General features: G+C 35.2%; 1 protein-coding gene and 1 pseudogene across 1 annotated transcript; both read left to right on the forward strand.

Moving 5' to 3' along the window:
- Window positions 1-17,051: 17,051 nt before the first annotated feature.
- Window positions 17,052-23,007, forward strand: LOC120194446 (protein RAE1-like). Its single transcript, XM_039196757.1, has 12 exons — window positions 17,052-17,117; window positions 17,241-17,301; window positions 17,716-17,802; window positions 17,979-18,056; window positions 18,153-18,346; window positions 19,523-19,664; window positions 20,061-20,141; window positions 20,381-20,509; window positions 21,668-21,745; window positions 22,259-22,330; window positions 22,434-22,514; window positions 22,645-23,007. Exons 2-12 carry the CDS (start codon window positions 17,248-17,250, stop codon window positions 22,693-22,695), a joined length of 1,047 nt encoding a protein of 348 aa, XP_039052688.1. The 5' UTR covers window positions 17,052-17,117; window positions 17,241-17,247; the 3' UTR covers window positions 22,696-23,007.
- Window positions 23,008-23,192: 185 nt separating this feature from the next.
- Window positions 23,193-25,367, forward strand: LOC120194333 (annotated as a pseudogene).
- The last annotated feature ends 585 nt before the right edge of the window (window positions 25,368-25,952 follow it).

A 25,952-nucleotide genomic window follows, 5' to 3' on the forward strand; every position in this document is an offset into this window, starting at 1 on the left:
AAACCTTAAAAACCTAGTTTTTCTCTCATTCGTGTGTCGTTGATATCTTCTATTTTTTATCTTTGTTGATCGATGACGATACCATATTTAATGTTGGTTATCGATCGCCTGTATTCTTTATTTTCTTTTCCTTTTTTATATTATATCTGTAATACCCTAATTTGTACGGGCAATTTTTTAAATTCACTTGAAGATGATCGAGAATTTATTTGGAGATTTTGTGTTCGATGACGAACTAATTCAAGTGATAAATCGTGGAAGCTTGCATTTGGGTTAATATGAAATCGAGAAGCTTTAGGTGCTGAATTGGATTGTAATCATATTTATTTCAGTTTGGAATTCAAGAGATAAATTGGAACAAAAGCAATCGATAAAGCAAAGCGATAGAAATACGAAGACTCTTGAGGTACATTCAAAGCAGTCCAATGGACAGTGTACGTCATCCATATTGGTTTCCAATTTTGAACACGTTACAAGCATATTTGGATGAGGAAATTTCTTAACATTTAATCCTCTATCTCTTACCTTTCCAACGCACTTTGAATCGCATCAATCCGATATCGGTAGCTCAAGATATGATCAGATAAATAAGGACTGTGCAAGCTGGAAAATTAATACGGGAATTACGAATTTTCAACAAACCTTTGTTTTCCATTCACTTGCACAATAGACACGTTGGATCAGCACATGGGAGCACTAAGGAGTGTATAAACCAGCTGAAATTGAACATAAACAGCACACAAAGAGAGGGGAACAACATGTGGAATCAATTTCCAGCATTGTCTCTAAACACCCATGCTTGATGACTCACCCATGCACTCATACATAGTGGAGACATGTCATACGCCCATAATGAACCAATATCCAGCTTTGTTTTCAATCAGCCCCATACACTAAACATGTCCAGCAAAGATCATGAAGAGTTGTCTCCACCACTTGAAGGATAACAGCCCATGAACCTCACGAATCTGTCCCAGAATGCACGGTGGAGTGGAGCACTTAGGAGACAAATCCAGCTCACCATCCATTCAGCATTTCATGGCAGATCATGGGCAGCTTAATGGAGAGTAATTTCGGCTGGAAATGCATTATAACAACTCACACAGCATGGCACAATAGTTATTGGAGCACAAGGACATGTTGGACAGCGTGTTGAAGCATTAAGGGGACATGGACAGGTCACCAGCTTTGGTCATTCATAACAGAACGTGGGCTGCTTCAAACCAGCTGGAAATGGCACAATAAGAATACCACCAGCCCTTGTTTTGAGGAGGGGGATCCATTCACACGTGGTGGAGGGATTTTTGAACAAGGAATCAGCAATTAACATTGAGGATTTAAAAGAGTGAAGGAGAGGACATCCTACAGAGAGAGGGGATCAACAATTAGTATAGGGCTGGCCATCAACGAGAGAAGAGGTTCATGAATAGCACGGGAAAGGGGCGACCATTCACCAAAAGGAGAACCAGCAGCAATTAACATTTGCGGCAGATCCTACACAGAATTGGAAGGAGGAGCTCTCGGTTTTCAACAGAAAAAACAGTATGTAAAGGGACTTTCATCTCTCATTTTTTTATCATTATAAAAAAGCAATTTTCGGGTGTCCATTCCCGATTTTGTTGATTATTCATGAGCGATGAAATCAAGTGTAATTGGGAATGAAAGAAAGCAATTGAAAAGGTGAATGACAATTTCATGAGGTATATATTATTATTCATTTTCGATTTTCATGCTTGTTGTGTGTGTTCTTGTCTCTACCTTATTTATGTTTCAGTCTTAAATTAATGTTCATTACGTTTTAATCCATATTTAAGTTTTTTTATGTGTATGCATGTACGGTTAGTTAGAGTTAGTTTCGAATGTATGTTCATCCTAGGCTTGAATGATGATAATGTGCTATTTACCTCATTTATGTTTCAATGTTTATTATGTGTGATATTCACGTATCCATTAGCATTTTGCATGTATTTTAATCTATTTTAGATAGTAAAATTATGTTTAATATAATTTAGTTTGTATTTTGTTTGCAGTCACGTGTACATTAGCATTCAAGTATTTGTGTATTACATGTATATATATATAAATAAGTGTATGTAATTTTTGTATGAATATGTTACTTTGCATGATAGCCTCATTTGCATAACTTGACTCCTATTACATAATTTAATTAAGGGTAATACCCTTTTAATTTAAAACTGTCAGAATAGCTTTTCTTAACTTACATGGAAGTTGTTCTTAATGGTTTTAAATTACAAGTGTATCCCATCATTGTCACTAAAAATTGATTCTTCACTTTAAAATTTGGGAGTGAAAGAAAAAGAAATGTTCGGCTTTTTAAATTTGTTGAGAAAAGGTCGTTAGAACTAACCTAAAGATCTGGTCTCAATATATTTAAATAATCGAATATTCTTTATCTTTCTATTGGCTTGGTAATTTTAATTTAACTTATTTCGTTGTTTTTGAATGTTATAAAATTAGTATTTTTTTGTTTTAAGGGATCATAAATCAAATTAAATTTGAACTTGTGAAATTCGTTACAAAGACATTAATTAATCGACGAGGTACCGATTTAGGGCGTTGTGGGGGTGCTAATCTTTCCCCACGCGTAACCGACTCCCAAACCCATATTTTTTATTTAAAATGGAAACATTTTTGGGTGCCCAATCACACTCTAATCAAAGATTGGTGGCGACTCCTCGAACCATATGTTTTTATCGTAAAGAGATTTCCAAATTTTCAAAACGAGAGGTTTTCTAAAAATCACAATGTTTTTAATTAAAATTTCAATTGAAAAGAGAATAATTAAAAATGACGTGGTTTCCAAAATCTCGCTTCCCCACCGGTTTAAAAATTGTTTCGACAGCTTGGCGACTCCGCTGGAGACCTTTTTTTAGAGAGTCAGGCCGATAGTCGATTAATTAATTGTCTTTGCAAATGAAAGTTATAAGTTCGTTTCAATTTGGTTTTTGATCCCTTGTTTGTTTTAATTTTTTTGTTTTCATTCTAATTTGTGGATTGATTAAAGAATAAATAGTTGTACTAATGGGTGATTTACATGTTTCAGTTTTTTTACCTTCACTTTGGTTTGTTATGTTTTTGGATCGAGGCAAAGGATTATGAGTTTCCCCTTATTGTCGCTACAACCTTTCGATATTTAGAGCCTTCTTACTGTGCTCTGTACCGTTAGGTAGGGGTGAATGCTACACTTACGTGAGAAAAATTACTTTTCTCCGCATGGGCTTTAGCAATTAACCTCTGGGGTACATGCCTTATGTTTACGAGTGAAACATTGAGTTTTCTCGCATGAACATAGGGAAGTGTATCCTCTCGAATTGAACTTGATCCGTTTTAAGCCTATAATAGGTGAGGATCGAGGGTCTGGCAAACCCAAGGGGGCACCAACAAAGAACAATTCGAGGACCCTTTTAGTGATACTAAAACTCTGCCCGTTTTATACTGAACCTCTACCCGTTTTTCTTCGAAAGTCGCAAGGGGAAACTCATTCTAACATTTTCCTCGAATAGATTTATTTTTGCAAAAAGTATGCGAACTAGAGATTATGTGGTTAGGTTTATTTTTCGAACAACCATGTGAATTAGATACCACGCGGTTAGGATTTTTTGTGATTGACAAAGTATGTGGGTAGATATCATGTTGGGTAGGATCTACTAAAGCATGATTGGGTAGTCAGCATATGAGGGTAGGTTTTAGTTGTTATGGTACCCACCATTTTGTTGTTTATCTTATGTGTACTAACCCGTTTTTGTTCTATGTTTGTTTTATTGTGATTTTATTGCATTTGCACCCTCAGGTCATCGAGGGGTGTTAATTCGCAAGTGATTGACTAACAAGAAGGTTGAGCATATTTAGGCAAGAAATTCTCCAGCATGTACTCAAAATCGAGAGATCTAGAGATGTTCAAACGATCCATGAAAAAGGACACCCGATGAATGAAGAGATCTGAAGCTGATTGAAGAATTCCTTTAAAGGTGCAAAGGTCAAGATGTTGACTCAAGGGATAGATACAGTCATACCAAGGACGAGAAGACTATTCATCAAGACGAGAAGACAATTCGTCAAGGACGAGAAGACCCTTCATAATGACATAAAGACCACTTCGCATTGGAGGTAAGAATGAAGATTTCAAGATTCAATTTAAAGACATCCGATGTCATCAAAGGTGATCAAATACACCGACAAATTTGGCGGTGCAATACCAGATCCCATGAAGAGTACGATTCAAGGAAATGAAGAGATGAAGAATCACATTGTATTTTGACTACATGGTGTACTTACTGAATTCTTGTCGTCTAAGTGAACGGTTGTTTTATAAGTGGTCACTTTTGGGATTAACACCTCGTGCATTTGCATTTCATTCTTATTTTTTGCATTAGCTTATTAATTTATTTATTTTGATATTGTTACTTTTTTCATTTTGTTATCTTATTTGTATTACCTTGTTTTATGTGGGTTTTCTCTTTGATTGCATTGCATGGTCATGACATAATCAAAAGGTGTTGATTTGTGAGTGGTCATCAGAGTAGAAGGTTTTCATGATGGACAAGGGGTTTCGTGATCAAGCAGACTATAACACAGATGAGAAATGGCATCCTAAGAAAGCTTCGAGAATAGTGGAAAGATCTGTACCCGAAGATCGTATGGCTGAGGAAGAGCAAAAAGAGATAAGAAAGATAAAAGAGCAGATGTCCAGGATGATGAATATGATAGATGCTTTATCCAAAGGAAGAGAGACTTCTACAATAGAAAAAAAGAACTCGACGAAAGTAACCTTGAGGTGTCAAATATGCAAGAGACTACTTTAGAGCCTGATGATCCTAGCCAGTATGAGAAGCCACACACAATCATTGTTCGCATCAACAAGCTGTTTGAAACGCCAAGGAAATAATGGAAACTATAGAAATTCAGAAGGATGAAAAGAAGCCATGCAGTCAGAACGCGGTGGTATTTGATAGTCTACTCCAGATATCGGGGGAAGTAAAACTTGAAACTACAGTTCAACCCAAGCTAAAAGGTGGCTCTCATTTTGATTCTATCCCAATATCATATAAGTAATTGTATGATGCACTGCTAGAAGCCCGAGAAGTGTCCCCATATTAAGTGAAACCTCTGCAGCCTCCATATCCAAAATGGTATGACGTCAATGTTCGTTGTGAGTATCATACCGGGGTTCAAGGACATTCCATTGGGAATTGCATCACCTTCAAACATCGAGTCCAACATCTTTTGGATTATGAAGTTTTGGAGTTCGAAATGAAGAGTCGACTGGGTTTGGTGACTGATTATCCAATTAAGGTGGAGCCAAAAGTGTTCAAAAGTAAGGTATCAGTGAGGACATCCAAGAAGAAGATAGTTTGTCAAGATATGAAGCTCAGATTCATCATTTAAGGAGCGAAAATGATAGATTGAGCAGAGAGATGGAAGTTATGCGGGATAGTTTTCAAAGGATCATCCACACCTTTAAATTTGCCAGCATAGGAAATGTCCCAGAGGAGTGGATAGCAGGGGTCGCTAAATTGAAGAATGATGTCGAACAGTGGAGAAAGAATTGCAAGGTGCATGAAGGCCGAGCGGATAAGTTTTCATATGATTTATAGATTGCAGAGAAAAGACGCATTGCAATTATCAATGATTTGGGTAGATATCAAGCCGAAAATCAGACGTTGAATTTGACCATAGCTAACATGGAAATCTCACATCAACGCCACAAGCGGGAGAGTAAAGCTGAGCTAGAAGTCGCTAGAGCCAAGAACCAGAAGTTGATGAAGATGGTGGATGATTGTAGTGATATTATGTGAGATTTTCATAACCATAATGACTTTCTTACAAGGAAAAATCAACAGCAATGTCTACAACTCCAAGAATCGGCACTCAAGATAGAGAAAATAGACAACGTCATGAAAGAAAATATGACCCAAGTGAGTAGCGCGGCTCACAAATTGGTTGATTTAGCTGGTTTTGCAAAAGAATTGAAGCAGGTTGACAACTCAATCCCCGAGCATGAGTGGAAGTTACTTTGGCTTTTGAAGGAGTTAGAAAAGCTAGGAGTGAAAGCTGTCCATTATCTGTAAAAGTTTGTTTGATGTACCAAAACCTTTATGTTCAATGAAAGTTGTTTTAAGATGGTCACTCTAAAATGGCACCTTTTGTATTTGCATTTAGCATTTGCATTTGCATTGCATGTTTTTCTTTAAGCATTTTTATATGCATTAATTTTGAAAACATGGAAATAATCTATGGGAGGTTATGTGACAGTAGTACCAAGATCATTCATTCATACTATTCCTCCTCATAATGAACAAACAATTAGAAGTAATGGAGCGATCTAATGAGAAATCACAAGATCAGTCGCAAGAGCAGTTGGTCGGGTTATAATAAGATACGAGGAATCAAGCATCAGGGTCTCTTCAAGGCGCATCGAATCAAATGATCCAGGTGCTGACATCACAGGTTGCGGGTAAAGAGAAAGTGGAGGATAAAGGAAATCAATTTCATCAGACTAATGCATCAAGAGTGATAATTCACCCCGGAGTATCTAACTCAAACCAAGGGAAGATCCTCGTCAATTATGGGCAGTATGAGAACGAATTCAAGTGGTTGAATGAAGCCGTTAAAAATATGAAGGTTGTTAATGCCACTCACAAGGATTTAGAAGCCAGAGAACTCAATTTGGTCCCTGACTTAGTCATCCCACATGAATTTAGGGTGCCTAATTTTGAGAAATATGATGGCACCAGTTGCCCCCTAATTCATCTGAGGATGTTTTGTAGAAATATGGAATGGTACTTAGATGATGATAATCTGTTGATTCATTACTTCCATAATAGTCTTGCTGGGCCAGCTGTGGTGTGGTATAACCGTTTGAACAAAGAGCAAATCAAGACATGGATCAACCTAGCTGATGCGTTTCTAGGGCAATATCAATACGTTAAAGGCTTAGCCCCAAAACGTCATCACCTTCAGAAGATGAGGATGAAAGCTACTGAGAGCTTTAAAGAATATGCCCTAAGATGGAGAGGAGTGGCATCGTAAGTTCAACCTCATTTGGTAAAAGAGGAAATATCACATATGTTTCACGATTCTCTTCCGGCTCTTTTCTTTGAGTTAATGATGGGAAATTCGATGAATGACTTCAAGGACCTTATGCTAGCTGGAAGTCAATTGAGGATGCAATCAGTAAGGGAAACTTGAAAGTCACTTCCAAAAGCTCAAGAAATGAAGAGCGAAGAGTTGATGAGGTGAATGAATGTCACGTCCATAGCTCCCACAGCCGTAAGAGAAAAGGGGCATCTAGTTACTCGAGTCGTCCAAAGAAGATCCCACGATCGAAAAGTACTTTGAAAGTGTTCCAAACTTCTATCTCGGATTTATATCCCCATTTGGTTAAAGGTCAATACCTCACACTGAGGCCAGTGAAAGTGCAACCAGACCCTTCTGCTCATAGCTATGATCAGGATAGTGTTTGTGATTTTCACTTGGGGGCATTGGGGTATTCTACGGGAAATTATAGGCCGTTGTTAAATGAGATAGAGATGCTTGTGGAAAAGGGGACGTTAACACAGGAATTAGTGAAACAATGGATGACGAGCTCGAGTGAGGCACCACAACCCAATATGTAGCACCCAATCAAATCAAACACCACTGCATCAGAAGAATAATGGGGGCATCCTGACTGTGTAGAAATCCTTTTGTTCATCATGAAACGTTTTGCCATTTGCAGCATCTTGTTTGAACATGTTTTTGTCATTTTTCTCAACTTTTTGAAAGCATTTTTTTAAATGACCTGAAGTCATTTCCCAAAGGTCATCAGCAATGAATCAAGTTTTAACCTTATAATTCTTTGAATATCAAATGAGTTAAAGGTTGTTTTGCTACTTCATTAAATATATGCTTTTGACAAGAGGCAAGATTAGACCTTTCATATCCCATCTAAAGCCGAAAGAACCGTTGTTGGGTTCCTTACCCAAAATAACATCGAGACTAAGCATTGACATCACTTCCCCAGCCTCAATAAATTCTGGGGGCATGACAAGGACCTTTCCTGCAAGAAAAACAAGATGGAGCGTAAGAGATCAAGGGTATGCTAGGACCACAAAGAAGAAGAAGAAATAAAGAAAATCATTGAAATAATTCTATCATGCATTAATTATATTGCTTTCACGTAAATAAGGTTAATCCTGAATATACGTCCCCCTGGGGATACCTCTTTTACGAAGACTTCCATGTATGAGATGATGAACGACTTTGTTTCATTTATCCCTTCAAATATATGTATATATACCCCTTGTTGTCCCCTTTTGAGCCTATAGTATTTTTCTTTGAATTCAACCCAAACCAAGGACCACCCTCCATATTGGGGGCAAAGGTGAATAACATCTGCTCGCACGAGTGAAGATTATCAGTGGATTTCGCTACAGAAGCAAGTCATGACACCATGAGGCAGACCAAATACAAAGCGCTCTAAGGTCAAATTCAGTTGACATCATAAAGAGAAAGAAGAAAAAAAGAAAAAAAATAGAAAAAATATAGAAGAAAAAAGAGAAAAGAAAATTGAAATGAGAAAAAATGAAAATAAAAAAAAGAAGGAAAGAAGACTCACCCAAAACTTCAAGACGAGCGGTTCAAACATCTCAAGTCTATCGTGAAACATTGAAGGAAAAAAAGAATAGAAGATGCACAAGCAGATTCAAATCAGGCAGAGAAGGGTTGAAGACAACAAAACAAATTGATCCTTGGTTCGATCACCCTTATACACTTGTTTGAGCCTATTTATCCATTTTTTTCATAACCGTGAGCCCTAGCCTACGTTACGTGCCTGAAAAGTCCCTTCTAATCATACATGGATTTCTAAGTGGAGAGACTATCTTTAGATTTCATTCTGCCCTCCGGGTTAATTTTATTTGTAAGTATTTAAAAAAAATCTTTAATGCATGATAGGAAAAAATAAAAGGAGGGTTCAAGACGTAATTTTTTTGATGACGTCTTGAAACCAAAGGAGAATTCGAGTTGAAGACCTGAAAAGGCGACTCGAACATGAAGATTGTCAACCACTGTATAGGAGGGTGATCTTATACACCTCTTGATAAAGCATTACACATTCCAAAGGCGCTCACGAGGGTTGAGAACCAGTGGACATTCCCAAAAGAGAAGCAAAACGGTTGCCTCATCAGATCAATAAAATACCAGAATCAAGGATACAAGAAGCTGACGTGAAACGCATTACCTTACCAAGTCAGCTTGATCCTTTTATCAGCAATAATCTTTACTATTTTCAAATGTATATAATTTTTGAAGGATTAAAAGAGAATTTGACTTATTTGATATTCATTGAACTCTTGTTTTACAATTTGTTTTGATTATGAGTCTGAAGAAAATGACAACATCTTTGAAATTTATTCATAAATTTTTCACATTCCCTAAAAATAAGAGAATGGATAAAAACATTTTCAAACAAGACAAGTTTCAAATGAGAAAAGTCCTTGCAGTGGGTGAGGCTCATTATGCCTCTATTGGAAGAAAGAGAAGAAGAGGTGTTAGAACATGAAGCATTCTGCGTTTTTGAAGCAGATGGTCTAAAGAGATCAGAATGAATCAAGAAGAAGAGCTTTTAGCATTTCCAGATGACGTTGTTAGAAACCAGTCAAGAATAAGATGATCTTTTATTTGAAAAGCGGGGCACACATATCCCAACTCATTACAAAGTGCAAGACAATTTATTAGAAGAATTGATCACTTCTTAAGTGTGTAGGGCAAATATGAGGAGAAGCCCTCAAGATATTCGGCTATACTATTGTGTAGCGACACGAGAATGAGAACATTCAAGTTAGGATATTTTGGGCATGAAGAGATCCATGAGTACTCACTTCGGGGCATGATGAACCCATGTCATGTTGAGATGACGAGATTCAGACCAAGGAGGCATGAAGAATGAGCCTTACAATTTGAGGCGATGGGGCATTTTGAAGGCCCATACCATGTTGGGGCATGACTGAACCCACAACATGTTGAGATGACAAGATTCAAATAAAGAAGTTATTGAGAATGAGTATCGCAACTTAAAGTGTCAGGAGCAGATTGTGAATTTGAGCAGAGCTTACCTTGTAAAGCAAATCAACTGAGCATTGATCAATGGCAGAGTCCTGGAAGAACAACTCTGAAAGCATAATTGAGCCAAGGACAGAAATGGGGCAACACAGTCATATTTCTGACTATAGCAAAATGTTGAGAGAGAAAGCACTTTCTTCGAAATAAAGAAAGAAAACAAAGACGACAAGAAGATATAAGAAGATCAAAGGGCTCATCAAAGATGCAAGTTGGAAACTATGAGTTGCTACACGAGTATATGAAGTAGACCCTTGAAAGAATGATCAAATAGAAGAAGATCAAGCTCACCACTCTGGAGCCAAGTGAAAATTGATTCAACATTTATGCATTCATGAGAACATCATTTGCATAGAAGAAAATGCATTACACTGATACATTTAATTGCATTTGTGCTTCATGCATAAACACATGATTTTAACAGGTCTTCCATTGAAAAAATAAGTTGAAGGATGTTAAAATCCCCAGTTGAAATGAAGATTTCAAGCCTCAAATGCAAGTAGTCGCATTTAAAGAGGCATACCCTGAAGAACAAAGAGGTCTAATCCACAGAAGAAGTATTGCTTTGAAGTGAAGACCATCAGATATAGAATAAAAACAAAGATTTTTATGTATGAAGAAGTGAATCGATCGATTGAAAGGACTTGCACACATGAGATTGGGGCAAGTCAATCTTAAGCCTTCACCGGAGAGTAGTGAAGCGGTCATCTTAAGCCTTCACCGAAGAGAAGTGAAGCAGTCATTCTTAAGCCTTCACCGAAGAAGAGTGAAGCAGTTAATCTTAAGCCTTCACCAAAGAGTAGTGAAGCAACTCAATCTTAAGCCTTCACCGAAGAGTAGTGAAGCAAATCCATCCGTAAGACCTTCGGGTATGATGTTTTCATTGAATTTGAAAATAAGAAAATGATGATTTAAGATGATGAAATTTTTGAAAACGAAGAATGCGAGTTTCAAAATTTCACAATTTATAAGTCCTTCGGGCCATCAGTAAGTCTTTCGAACATGATGCTTAAATCCCTCGGGTCATCTGTAAGTCTTTAGAGCAAGATGATAAGTCCTCCGGGACATCCATAAAACCCTCGGGTAGGATGTTTTCACATGAATTTGAGAATAAAAAAATGATGTTGGAATTTTTGAAAATGAAGAATGCGAGTTTCAAAATTTCACAATTTATAAGTCCTTTGGGCCATCAGTAAGTCTTTCGAGCATGATGCTTAAATCATTCGGGTCATCTGTAAGTCTTTAGAGCAAGATGATAAGTCCTTCGGGCCATCCATAAAACCTTCGGGTAGGATGTTTTCACATGAATTTGAGAATGAAAAAATGATGTTGGAATTTTTGAAAACGAAGAATGCGAGTTTCAAAATTTCACAATTTATAAGTCCTTCGGGCTATCAGTAAGTCTTTCGAGCATGATGCGTAAATCCTTCGGGTCATCTGTAAGTATTTAGAGCAAGATGATAAGTCCTTCGGGCCATCCATAAAACCTTCGGGTAGGATTTTTCATTGAATTTGAAAATAAGAAAATAATGTTTTAAGATGATGAAATTTTTGAAAACGAAGAATGCGAGTTTCAAAATTTCACAATTTATAAGTCCTTCGGGCCATCAGTAAGTCTTTCGAGCATGATGCTTAAATCCTTCGGGTCATCAGCAAGTCTTCCGAGCATGATGATTAAGTCCTTCGAGCCATCCATAAAACTTTCGGGTAGGATGTTTTCACATGAATTTGAAAATAAAAAAATGATGATGGAATTTTTGAAAACGAAGAATGCGAGTTTCAAAATTTCACAATTTATAAGTCCTTCGAGCCATCAGTAAGTCTTTCGAGCATGATGCTTAAATCCTTCGGGTCATCTGTAAGTCTTTAGAGCAAGATGATAAGTCCTTCGGGCCATCCATAAAACATTCGGGTAGGATGTTTTCACATGAATTTGAGAATGAAAAATGATGTTGGAATTTTTGAAAACGAAGAATGCGAGTTTCAAAATTTCATAATTTATAAGTCATTCGGGCCATCAGTAAGTCTTTCGAGCATGATGCTTAAATCCTTCGGGTCATCTGTAAGTCTTTAGAGTAAGATGATAAGTCCTTCGGGCCATCCATAAAACCTTCGGGTAGGATGTTTTCACATGAATTTGAAAATGAAAAAATGATGATGGAATTTTTGAAAACGAAGAATGCGAGTTTCAAAATTTCACAATTTATAAGTCCTTCGGGCCATCAGTAAGTCTTTCGAGCATGATGCTTAAATCCTTCGGGTCATCTGTAAGCCTTTAGAGCAAGATGATAAGTCCTTCGGGCCATCTGTAAGACCTTCGGGTAAGATGTTTTCATTGAATTTGAAAATAAGAAAATGATGTTTTAAGATGATAAAATTTTTGAAAACGAAGAATGCGAGTTTCAAAATTTCACAATTTATAAGTCCTTCGGGCCATCAGTAAGTCTTTTGAGCATGATGCTTAAATCCTTCGGGCCATCAGTAAGTCTTTCGAGCATGATGCTTAAATCCTTCGGGTCATCCATAAGGCCTTCGGGCAGGATGTTTTTCACCAAGATAATAAGTCATCCGAGCCATTTTTAGCCTTCTCAGAAGAGTGTTAGAGCAAACCATCAGATCATCAGATGTGGAGGGAAACCGGAGATTCTCGGGTACGAAGAAGCAAAGCAATCAATTAAGAGGGCTTATGCACGTGAGATGAAGACAAAAGTCAAGAAGAAGATTGAAGAAGGGAAGTGTCGTTACGATCATACAAAATTAGGTCATTATTTTTGTCTTTGCCACGTTCTTGTGTTCACACCAACGAGCAAAGAGGGGCAGCTGTAATACCCTAATTTTGTCCGGGCAATTTTTTAAATTCACTTGAAGATGATCGAGAATTTATTTGGAGATTTTGTGTTCGATGACGAACTAATTCAAGTGATAAATCGTGGAAGCTTGCATTTGGGTTAATATGAAATCAAGAAGCTTTAGGTGCTGAATTGGATTGTAATCATATTTATTTCAGTTTGGAATTCAATAGATAAATTGGAACAAAAGCAATCGATAAAGCAAAGCGATAGAAATACGAAGACTCTTGAGGTACATTCAAAGCAGTCCAGTGGACAATGTACTTCATCCATATTGATTTCCAATTTTGAACACGTTACAATATTTGGATGAGGAAGTCTTAACATTTAATCCTCTATCTCTTACCTTTCCAAATCACTTTGAATCGCATCAATCCGATATCGGTAGCTCAAGATATGCTCAGATAAATAAGGACTGTGCAGGCTGGAAAATTAATACGGGAATTACGAATTTTCAACAAACCTTTGTTTTCCATTCACTTGCACAATAGACACGTTGGATCAGCACTTGGGAGCACTAAGGAGTGTATAAACCAGCTGAAATTGAACATAAACAGCACACAAAGAGAGGGGAACAACACGTGGAACCAATTTCCATCATTGTCTCTAAACACCCATGCTTGATGACTCACCCATGCACTCATACATAGTGGAGACATGTCATACGCCCATAATGAACCAATATCCAGCTTTGTTTTCAATCAGCCCCATACACTAAACATGTCCAGCAAAGACCATGAAGAGTTGTCTCCACCACTTGAAGGATAACAGCCCATGAACCTCACGAATCTGTCCCAGAATGCACGGTGGAGTGGAGCACTTAGGAGACAAATCCAGCTCACCATCCATTCAGCATTTCATGGCAGATCATGGGCAGCTTAATGGAGAGTAATTTCGGCTGGAAATGCATTATAACAACTCACACAGCATGGCACAATAGTTATTGGAGCACAAGGACATGTTGGACAGCGTGTTGAAGCATTAAGGGGACATGGACAGGTCACCAGCTTTGGTCATTCATAACAGAACGTGGGCTGCTTCAAACCAGCTGGAAATGGCACAATAAGAATACCACCAGCCCTTGTTTTGAGGAGGGGGATCCATTCACGCGTGGTGGAGGGATTTTTGAACAAGGAATCAACAATTAACATTGAGGATTTAAAAGAGTGAAGGAGAGGACATCCTACAGAGAGAGGGGATCAGCAATTAGTATAGGGCTGGTCATCAACGAGAGAAGAGGTTCATGAATAGCACGGGAAATGGGCGATCATTCACCAAAAGGAGAACCAGCAGCAATTAACATTGGCGGCAGATCCTACACAGAATTGGAAGGAGGAGCTCTCGGTTTTCAACAGAAAAAATAGTATTTAAAGGGACTTTCATCTCTCATTTTTTTTATAATTATAAAAAAGTAATTTCCGGGTGTCCATTCTCAATTTTGTTGAGTATTCATGAGCGATGAAATCAAGTGTAATTCGGGAATGAAAGAAAGCAATTGAAAAGGCGAATGACAATTTCATGAGGTATATATTATTATTCATTTTCGATTTTCATGCTTGTTGTGTGTGTTCTTGTCTCTACCTTATTTATGTTTCAATCTTAAATTAATGTTCATTACGTTTTAATCCATATTTAAGTTTTTTATGTGAATGCATGTACGGTTAGTTAGAGTTAGTTTCGAATGTATGTTCATCCTAGGCTTGAATGATGATAATGTGCTATTTACCTAATTTATGTTTCAATGTTTATTATGTGTGCTATTCACGTATCCATTAGCATTTTGCTTGTATTTTAATCTATTTTAGATAGTAAAATTATGTTTAATATAATTTAGTTTGTATTTTGTTTGCAGTTACGTGTACATTAGCATTCAAGTATTTGTGTATTACATGTATATATATATATATATATAAATATGTTACTTTACATGATAGCCTCATTTGCATAACTTGACTCCTATTACATAATTTAATTAAGGGTAATACCCTTTTAATTTAAAACTGTCAGAATAACTTTTCTTAACTTACATGGAAGTTGTTCTTAATGGTTTTAAATTACAAGTGTATCCCATCATTGTCACTAAAAAATGATTCTTCACTTTAAAATTTGGGAGTGAAAGAAAAAGAAATGTTCGGCTTTTTAAATTTATTGAGAAAAGGTCGTTAGAACTAACCTAAAGATCTAGTCTCAATATATTTAAATAATCGAACATTTTTTATCTTTCTAATAGCTTGGTAATTTTAATTTAACTTATTTCGTTGTTTTTTAATGTTATAAAATTAGTATTTTTTTTGTTTTAGGGGATCATAAATCAAATTAAATTCGAACTTGTGAAAATTGTTGCAAATACATTAATTAATCGACGAGGTACCGATTTAGGGCGTTGTGGGGTGCTAATCTTTCCCCACGCGTAACCGACTTCTGAACCCATATTTTTTATTTAAAATGGCAACATTTTTGGGTGCCCAATCACACCCTAATCAAAGATTGGTGGCGACTCCTCGAACCATATGTTTTTATCGTAAAGAGATTTCCAAATTTTCGAAACGAGAGGTTTTCTAAAAATCACATTGTTTTTAATAAAAATTTCAATTGAAAAGAGAATAATTAAAAATGACGTGGTTTCCAAAATCTCACTTCCCCACCGGTTTAAAAATCGTTTCGACAATATCTTTATTTTCTATTGTTTTTAAATTTTCAATAAGTCTGTTTGTGTTGCAGGCTTTCATTTGCCTTTGTGACACATTTCTTATGCTTATGGCATTTTTTTGAGGTTCTTTGGCATTTTTTATTTATTTTTTAAGGGTTGATTTGATATAGCTACGATTAATCAAGATGGCGTTTATTTGATATTTTGTGATCTTCCTTGCTTTTGACCATCAGATTGGATTTGGATACTCGATTGGCGTTCGTGGATAGTTTTCATGTCACTTGAGTCTGATTTGCGATTTGTCGGTAGTCTGTCAAAAACTTAATCCCCTTTTGTGATTCGTTTACCGATGCCATCAAATCTATTTGTATATATCTTTGTTCGAGTTTCTTGGTTAGATTTAATATTTCTTTGTATGGTCTTTATGCGATCTTAAGTTATTAGTTTTGTTTCAATAATTATAGGAAATTTTCCTATTAATGTGCTTAATTTTCGATTGTCATTGTCAATCTTTATTGTAATTTGGATGTTTCTTATTTTGAATAAAATTAATTACTTCAATAAAAAAAAAGATTCAAGCAGTTATGCTTGTAGAATACATATACAATAATAAGCTAAAACAAATTTCAAATAAATACAATCTTACAATCACTCAAAAGATTAAGAAATTGATTATATTCAAACAGAATAAAATCATGTACACATATTAAAGCAATTTGTATTAAAATTATTTTTTTAGTTACATTAGTTATCGAGTCTATAAACAATCACATAAGATATTGAAGTATCAATTAAAACTTTCTCGAGATTTTAATAACTTTTCTATTAAAAATTAATATCATTTTAAATAATATTGATAATTTTTAAAAAAAATTCTGATGATCGGGAATAATCTCATATAATCATTTTATAATAAAAAAATATATTAAAAATTAGTTAACTCTTATTCCCATATGTAATGGGATAAGGGAGAGGTAAAATAGTAGGCTGCCCCCAACATCGGGTTGAGAATAGCTTCCGTGGGAGACCTCCGAATTATGAATTGCCCACGGTAAAACTCGATCCCACGACCACAAAATTAAAAGTCTTATGCTCTACTAACTGAGCTGGACAGTCAACTCAATAAAAAAAAATATTGCCAAATGTAATTTAAGTTGGGATAAGAGTTTGAGATTGAAAAAGTGGTATCAAGATACGGTTCAACTCAGGCAAGATCCAATGGGCCTAACACTGATTCATATTATGAATTAATATAATAGTAAAATATTGCAAGCTGAGTGGTTTGCACTTACAGTTATAGACAGGGTGATCTGGCGTGGCGTTCATCTAACGCAACGCGTCCTCATGTAAGTCGACATCGCATCGCACCATAACCAGCAACCCTCGAATCTTTCTCGCAAATATATATATATATATATATTCCATCTACTATTTCTACTTGTTTTATTCAGTTTTCCCTCTCCTTTCAAAATCAAAATTAAAGTTTCTTTTTCTCCAAGGCAATTTTCTTTTTCCTCTCAGTTCGTATCTTCTTCTTCTTTTTTGTTTTGTTTTGCATTGCCAAGGTTTGAAAGTTTAATATAATCGCAAGTTTTTAGTATCTCATGGATTCAATTTTGCAGTTTCGTAATGTCTACTTTCGGTGCCGCCGCTGCCAATCATAACCCTAACAAATCATTCGAGGTATTAGCTCTTTAATTTGTATAAGACATTTTACACGATTCACATTTTTTTGTTTAATTTCCATTTGCTAATAAATATTTTTCGAGTTAAATTTTAATGTTGCTTTTACTAGCGAGCTATATATAAACTTGTGAGTTAATAAATTTCTGTTCCCTTACTGTATTTATTTATTTAAGGAGTAGAAACGATAGAAAGAATTTATTCTTAGCTATTGGTTAAATTATACTTAAACTAGTTATAATGTGATAGATTGATGATTTCCTCCTTTCTTTTTGGAAATTTTCGAGAGATAAATACGGGCAAGGTTCAATGTCATTGATTAAAAAAGATACTACAATTGAAAAAAGAATTCGAAATTTGAGCTTGGTTGAACTTTTGGTGCAAGGGGTTTTTACAAGCAATTTTTACTTGTAGGTTGCGCAACCGCCCAGTGATTCTGTTTCAAGCCTTAGTTTTAGTCCCAAAGCCAATTTCTTGATTGCTACTTCATGGGATAATCAGGTATGAGCACTTTGCTTTGTGTCTTTTATTGATTCTTGTCATCTCAATCTTGTTCTTTAAGTTCTTGTACGGAGTTGAATTATTGAATTTCCTTTGTTGTTGCTTCCCTTGTAGTTTGCTCGGTTAGCTGAAATGTGAATCCCCCTTCCTCTCTCTTCTCTTGAACAATTTTGCAGGTGAGATGTTGGGAAATATCCCGGAATGGTACAGCCGTTGCTAGTACCCCAAAGGCATCAATTACTCATGATCACCCGGTAAGTCAAGTCTATTGCACTTAGAGATGTATTATTCTGCTCTTCAATTTGTAGCTGTAGTAAACTAATTATGTTTTCTCCTTGCTTTTTTAAAAGGTTTTGTGCTCAACTTGGAAGGATGATGGTACGATGGTCTTTTCTGGAGGCTGTGACAAGCAGATCAAGATGTGGCCTTTATTATCTGGTGGTCAACCAATGACAGTTGCCATGCATGATGCCCCTATTAAAGAGGTTGCTTGGATACCAGAGATGAACCTCTTAGCTACCGGTAGCTTGGACAAGACATTAAAGTAATACTCTCACCTTTCCTTGTTTTTGTACCATTGAGAAGTTGAAGTCATGTTTTCAAATATTGGGTCCTAGTGATTAACTGATTAACATCATGTTGAATGATGCATCTCATGTGAAGGCTCTCTTGCCATATTGCTAAGTGATAGTACCTGCGTATTTGTAAATTTCATGCTCAATTCACAGGAAGTATTATAATGTTGTATTCACAAGATACTTGTTGAATAACACTAATTGTTCACTTGGTCTAGCTATGTAGGAGGTTGTTCCTTGTGTGCTAGATTTGCGTATAATTGCGTCATGATAAATTTGGCTCTGTTTTTTTGGTTGTGTGCTAGATATGTGTATAACTATGACATGATAAATTAGCTCTGATTTTTTTATTGTGTGCTAGATATGTGCATAACTATGACATGATAAATTTAGCTTTGATTTTAGGGCCACATGTAGGAGATTTCGGATAAGGGTGAGCTAAGAAACGGAGTAAACCAACCCGAACAATAGTGTTTGAACATCCTATGGAACACTAGTTTAAAAATCATGGTCATCTGAACCAAATTATATTTTTATTTAATTTATAATTACATTTAATTCTTTTATAATGTAAAAAAAGTGTTTTGTATTTTAGAATAGTGAAAAAAATAATAATTTTGAACTGCTAATCAATTATTTTGTTTACTTGAAAAAGTTATTTTTTTAGAAATATCTATGAAAAAGACATTGAAACGATCTGAAACATGAAATAAAGCTATTTGTCAAATAAAGTCTGGAAAGTCGAATCCTAATATTAATATCGAAAAACCAGGAACCTATCTGAACGTAATTGTCATGGACGGTTTAAAAATTTAGGAAACCCGACCAAACTGACCCCAACCGACCTCACCCTTGGTTTTGTGGACTATGGAAATAATCTTTAACTTTAGGAAGGGATCCTTCCGCATTCAAACTTGTACAGTATGAAGCATCATTTTTAATGTTAAAGCTGAAATTTTATGGAGAACATATTTTGGTCTATTATTTACATTCACACACTCGCATGTTTCTTGTGTTATCATTTGGTCATCGACTAATGAGTTTTTCTGTATTCCTTTTACTTCATCCATCAATTTTCAGTAATTTGCTTCTTTAATATCCCTTTGGGTTTTAATCAACTTGTGGGTTTTTACCTTTGTATATAGATACTGGGATACAAGGCAGTCAAACCCAGTACATACTCAACAACTTCCTGATCGCTGCTATGCACTCGCGGTGAAATATCCATTGATGGTTGTTGGCACTGCAGATAGAAATCTTATTGTCTTTAACTTGCAGAATCCTCAGGTAGTTTTTCTATAATTCAAAGGGTCTTTACTATTTTCAAATCTCCTGCATTCAACTTTAATAGAACTAATGCTCCTCTGATCCCTCCTCTCTCTCTTGTCTGATTTTCTTGTCCTTTTTGGTGGTATGGAATACTGTTATTTATAAAGTATTGAAGCATTCTAGGAGTTAGGAATAATTGAGTTAAAGGTGCACCTAGCATCTTCCTTTTTATTTATTATCTATAAAATCCTAGTGTAAGTGATCTATGCTATATGTTGTTTTGTACTATATGATTGGTTGGACATAAATGTCGCTAATGGAATTGCTGATTGATATGTTGAAAAATTATTAATGTTACTTCTTTGCTTTTCTCTCACATCTTCATGTCGAATAACATTGCTGAAATGCTAGCAGAATGAATTCAAGAGAGTCACCTCACCCCTCAAGTATCAGACAAGATGTGTTGCTGCCTTCCCTGACCAGCAAGGATTTTTGGTATGTTTATTTTTCTTTCTTTCGTCTTTAATTTTCCAACAATGTGACACATGTATTCATCCCCACCCCCTCCAAAAAAAAACAACAACATTTTGGCTAAATAGAGTAACAACGTTGGAATACGTCATTTATTAACTCCTTTTCCTCTTGTGCAACCATAATAGAATAGTTTCTCAAACAAAAAAAATGTAATGGAATAGTTTCATTGGAAGTATTAGCTTCATTGTTTTTCTTTACAGGTTGGTTCAATTGAGGGAAGGGTTGGTGTACACCACCTTGATGATGGCCAACAGAGTAAAAACTTTACATTCAAATGCCACAGGGATGGCAATGAGATATATTCTGTTAACTCGTTAAACTTCCATCCTGTAAGATTTTTTCACCTATCTATCTTTATGTTGTGTTCATTATTTGTTTCACGGTATCCATGCTGAGTGGATATTAAGCTTTGCTTGGAATGAAGGATGTAAAACTTGTTATAAGATTTAGTCACTTTCTTACCTTATAGCTTAACCATTAGATTAAAAAAGTTTCTATCCTCGCACATTTCCATTCTTCATAACAAGAAGACCCTTAGGGGGCCTTTGGTTCACGGAATATAAGATTACCTTTGGGAATAACATTACTGGAATGTAACATTACTATGAGATGTTATATTACCTTGTTTGGATTGTTTAGCAGGAATGTAAAATTACACTGTTTGGTTGGAGGAATATAAAATTACTTAACTGTGTATTTTACCAAATTATCTTTGTGATATATGTTTTTTTTAAAAAGTTAAACTTTAATATTAAATTATAAATATTTTAATCATTATACTATCTAACTTTTGAGAAAAATATATTTAATATATAATTATTTTATTAAACTTAAATTTTTTAAATAATTTTCACCAGCATCATATTTATTTATATAAAATATAATATAATATGAAAAAAATAATATTATGATCTCGAGTGGACAAAGATATTATTTTTCAATGTATAAGTTCTATTTTTTAATAACTCAATGTTAGAGACTATTTTAAATAATTATAATTTTACAATCATATTATTTTTACCTCATAAAATTATAAATAATTAATATATTGAGTATTAAAAATATAAAATAATTTTAAATACTTAAAATTTATTAATATTTTACTAAATTAAACTCTTTTTATATTATTATTAAATTTATAATTTTGAGTAAAGTACAAAATATAAGATTTGTAAAGGATCATTATAAAAAGAATTCATTAGTCTAGGGGTATTTTTGTCCACAGTAGTGTGAATTGTCTAATACCTAAGAATTTGAAGGTAATGACATTCCCACTATTTTAACCAAAAAATGCTACTATTGGGAAAAGATTATTCCCTAGTAATAATCTTTTATGTGAATCAAACGTGAGAATGCAATTCCGGAAAAGATTATTCCCCTTGATAATATTCTTTTCTGCGAACCAAAAGCCCCCTTAGTTCGTAAATCATTTTATGGAGGTAACCCTTCGTTGGCTCATTATTTGATGATGCTTTTCGTTGTTTCAGGTACATCACACTTTTGCCACTGCAGGTTCTGATGGTGCTTTCAATTTCTGGGACAAGGATAGTAAACAGAGACTAAAGGTATTCGTGGAATCCTTTGTCCATTCAGAAAGCAATAAGATCATTTATGAGATGAAGTGTTGCATGGTTTTTGGCCATTAGCCATCTCTACTACTAGTGCAAATAAGGTTTACTTAAATTTACTATTTTTCAAGGACCAATATAGAAAAAAGTGGTTTCTGTTAGAAAGTGGCACTGATTGGTTTTTAATGAGGCCCCTTTTCATTTCAAAAATAAAATATAAAAAATCGGTGAACCTGAGTTTCTCAACAGTCTGATTGGTTTCTGTTAGAAAGTGGCACTGATTGCGGAAGCCTTGAATTCGGTATTGCTGGCAGTGACAGTCACTACCAGCATGCCACTAACAGTGGCACTGACGGCATCTTCCTTTTGGCATTGAAAGTTCAAGAAACTTCTCAATGCTTTTATGTAAATTGATATTGGTCTGAACTTGACAATTCTAGCTCCGGCAGCAAGATCATCTTTGCTGTATCCTGGTTTGGCTATCAATACTGTCTTTTGCTTGATTTTCAGGCAATGTCAAGGTGCAGTCAACCTATACCATGCGGTACTTTCAACAATGATGGATCAATATATGCATATTCGGTATTTACTTTGGAAGAATGCTCTGATTTTCTCTTTGAACTGAAATATATGTGTATATATATACATATATGGTGCAGTGATTCTCACCCTGTATTTGCTATAGGTTTGCTATGACTGGAGTAAGGGTGCTGGAAATCACAACCCATCGACAGCCAAATCCTACATTTTCCTGCACTTGCCACAGGTACATAAAAACAAATAATTCACACACTGGATTATTTATTCTAGTTATTAAGCTTTTATTCAAAAAGCCTTTTTTCGTAAGAAACTTTTTTTACTCGTGAATCTAACTGGTAATGTTTCCTGAGATACAGGAATCTGAAGTTAAAGGCAAGCCAAGAGTTGGAACCAGTGGTAGAAAGTGAAGAGGTTAGTGTCTGATTAGGAAATGACCGAACCTTAGAGGAAAAGGATTTGACACTTTTTGTCTGGTTCTGGTTTCTTGATGGGCCATTGTTTCTTCCCCTTTCAAGTAGAACAAGTAGGATAGGAATATGTGTTGTGTACATCAGGAATTCCCCCCCTTTGATCAATTTGTCTCCAATTGTTTTCACCGTTTTATTTTAGCGCCATAGTGTTGCAAAGTTACAAAATGGGGCTTTTAACCCGACCATTCTCTCTCATTTCTGTAACTGGGAATTGCGTTATCTGTGTAATCATTAGGAAAGTTGTCACTCTGATTTGCTGGTTATTTTGGGTTTGTGGTCTCAAAGTGGCTTATCGAATGGTTATTGTCATCCGTTTCTTATACTGTAAATGTACCCCCAAACAATTATAAAATATAAAAATAGTGAATTAGGTTATTGGATCAGTCTAGATGCAAATCAAGCCTGAGAAAGAAAAAAAAGAAGAATCATAGGGCATGGATTTGGCAAAATTTCCCAATGTTTTGGAAGTTCCAAATACACCAGTTGTTAAAGGCACAATTACCTCAGCTGAGAGCCCGAGGAAAATTGGTCTCTATAACGTGTCCTAGCTTTCAAGGAATATATAGAATGAATGGAAATAACAGAAGGGCTGCCATTGAAGTCGACTTGTAAATCTTTTGGTACATGAATTGCTTTTCTTATTCCACAGCAAAAAATAGATGTGGTCAATATAGCAGCTAACACTAGTAGTCGTTCCATGGCAATAAAAGGCAAATACAGTAATACTATATACATTATGATTATGAAAGAATGGGGCTTGAAAAATACATGAAACATGGGCTTCTTTGTCCTTACCTTATCCAATGCCATATGGGTAGGTTCCCTGTGTACTTGTAAATGTGGTGTGACCCATGTTACCTTTGTCCACTAACTAATTTAATTTAAAACTCTAAATTATGAAGGTAATAACAATACATTAAGACCTAGTTTCAAAGAAAAATGTATATTTCGCGTATTAAATGTTATTTTATAACTGAACAATTACAAAAAAATCGCATTTGGTCTTTAATTTAGCTCTTAAATGAATTTTAAAACTTAAACTTTACTTAACTTTTATACAATCGATTTTTAAAAAATATAAACCATATTTTTAATGACAAAGGTAGATACACTAATATGTTGAAGACTCTTTTATATTATATAAATTTACATTACTTCTATTGAACATATGAAAAGTATTTATATTGATGCAGAAAACCTTTTGAATAGTTATATTGATGCAAATTGAATTAGAATGGAAAAAAATGAAACAATGATGCCAATCGACTTTCTAGTGCATATATGCCCAAAATGTGTGTACGTAATTTTTTTTTAACATTTTAGGGTGATTACAAGAGTATATGTTTAGAGAGACTCAATTTTTTTTACAATGAACGCTTAAATATCTTATGGTTATTAGTGTTCAAAGTCAAGACCTTTAAAAAAAACAACCATCACTTTAAGTACTAAGGTAGCTTAGTTCGTGCATGTGCACATAATTTTCATATATATATATATATATATGAGATAAGATGCCGTTACATAATGTAAAACTCTATTAATCTTAGTAAGAAATAGATGGCTGAGATAAATAGTAGGGAATACGAAGATATTCATTGGAAAACAAACAAGGAGTCAATCTCAGTCATTTATTTTTTTAAATCTGTGTAAAACTAAAGAGTTTTACATTATATAAGTGGATACTAAACGCTTATATATATCCTTGTAGAAAAAAAAAAGTAAAAAAAGTGTTCCTTATGCGAAAAAGGGAAACAAGAAACAAAAGGGAAGGTGAGAAGAAAAAGGAAACTACCCATTGTGGGTCCTATTATTCTTATGATGATCATTGATCAGTACTCACTAAGTTCAGAATGCCGCAAACGAAGCTTGTATATAAGCCCCCTTGAAGGCCTCGACTCTCCCCCTTCAGAACTTCCCTCCCAATCATTCTCTGCTCATTTTTATTTTGCTTGTGTTCTCTCTCATACATATAACAAACACAACCGCTTTGGGAAGACCTCAACAGCGATACCGTGGCGTTCGTCAAAGACATTGGTCTCTTGGGTCTCTGAAATTCGACACCTCATCTTGTAATTTCATCGAAACTACTTTTTCTTTCTTTAATAATTGATTAATTTTCACTTTCTTTTAATGAGAAAATCGTTTCTTGTGTTTTGCAGGAAGACTAGAATATGGCTAGGCGCATTTGAAATGGCAGAGGATGCGGCAAGAGCGTACGATGAGGCGGCATGGCTTATGTGTGGGGCAAAAGCACTAACCATTTTCCCATACAATACTCAATCTTCTTCATCGACACTTCTCTCAGATACCTTGGCAGCTAAGTTACATGAATGTCACATGGCAGCTCTGCAACTGGTTAAAAAGAATGCAGAGGACTCTTATGCAACACAATGTCAACCTTCAGCTGCTCCTGGCTACGGCATTACCAGAGCCGATATCGGAGAAATCGATGGCTGGCAGCAACCGGAGAACCAATGGGAAGGAAACGAGGAAAGTCGGGTTGGGAATGAAGAACAGTTCATCCACTGGAAGATGATGATATAGAGCAGATGATAGAGGAATTGCTTTATTATGGATCTATTGAACTTTGTACTGTAGATTCAACCTAGTCTAAAATGTAAGCATTTTCCCTGTGTTAATGGAATTTGTATTTATTATGGTACTTTTTCTAATTCTTGGTACTATTAGGTGGCGAGATTATAGATACATGCAACAATATGCAAAGGTTGATTTACATGGAGTAGTGTGATATGAACACATAGTAAATATAAAGACAGGAAGCTGATTATATCAAGACATATCATATACGCATATGCGCGTGTACATATATATATATTGATTAAGATAAGGTGATTGTAAAATAATATCTATTATAAATACTCTCAATTATTTGAGAATAAATGCTCACTCACCCGTGTTACAGTTATTGGTGTTCAAACCATAAATCTCTAGGAATAACTATCATTTCTTTAATCACTAAGATAATTTGATTGGTGCATTATTTATATATATATAATCATTGATTACATCAAATTACTAAACCCAAGCAAAAGGATCATGTAAATCTATAGATACAAAATCTCCTAAAAAAACATGGACAGCTCCAAAAATTATAAAAAAAAAAATCATTCAAGAAACTTAAAATTTTAGTAAGATCATCATTTATCAGGTTTGTTTCATGCTAAATTAATTGG

This window comes from Hibiscus syriacus, unplaced genomic scaffold (genome assembly GCF_006381635.1).
Source record: "Hibiscus syriacus cultivar Baekdansim isolate YM2019G1 unplaced genomic scaffold, ASM638163v2 tig00116997_pilon, whole genome shotgun sequence".
NCBI classification, from domain to species: Eukaryota; Viridiplantae; Streptophyta; class Magnoliopsida; order Malvales; family Malvaceae; genus Hibiscus; species Hibiscus syriacus.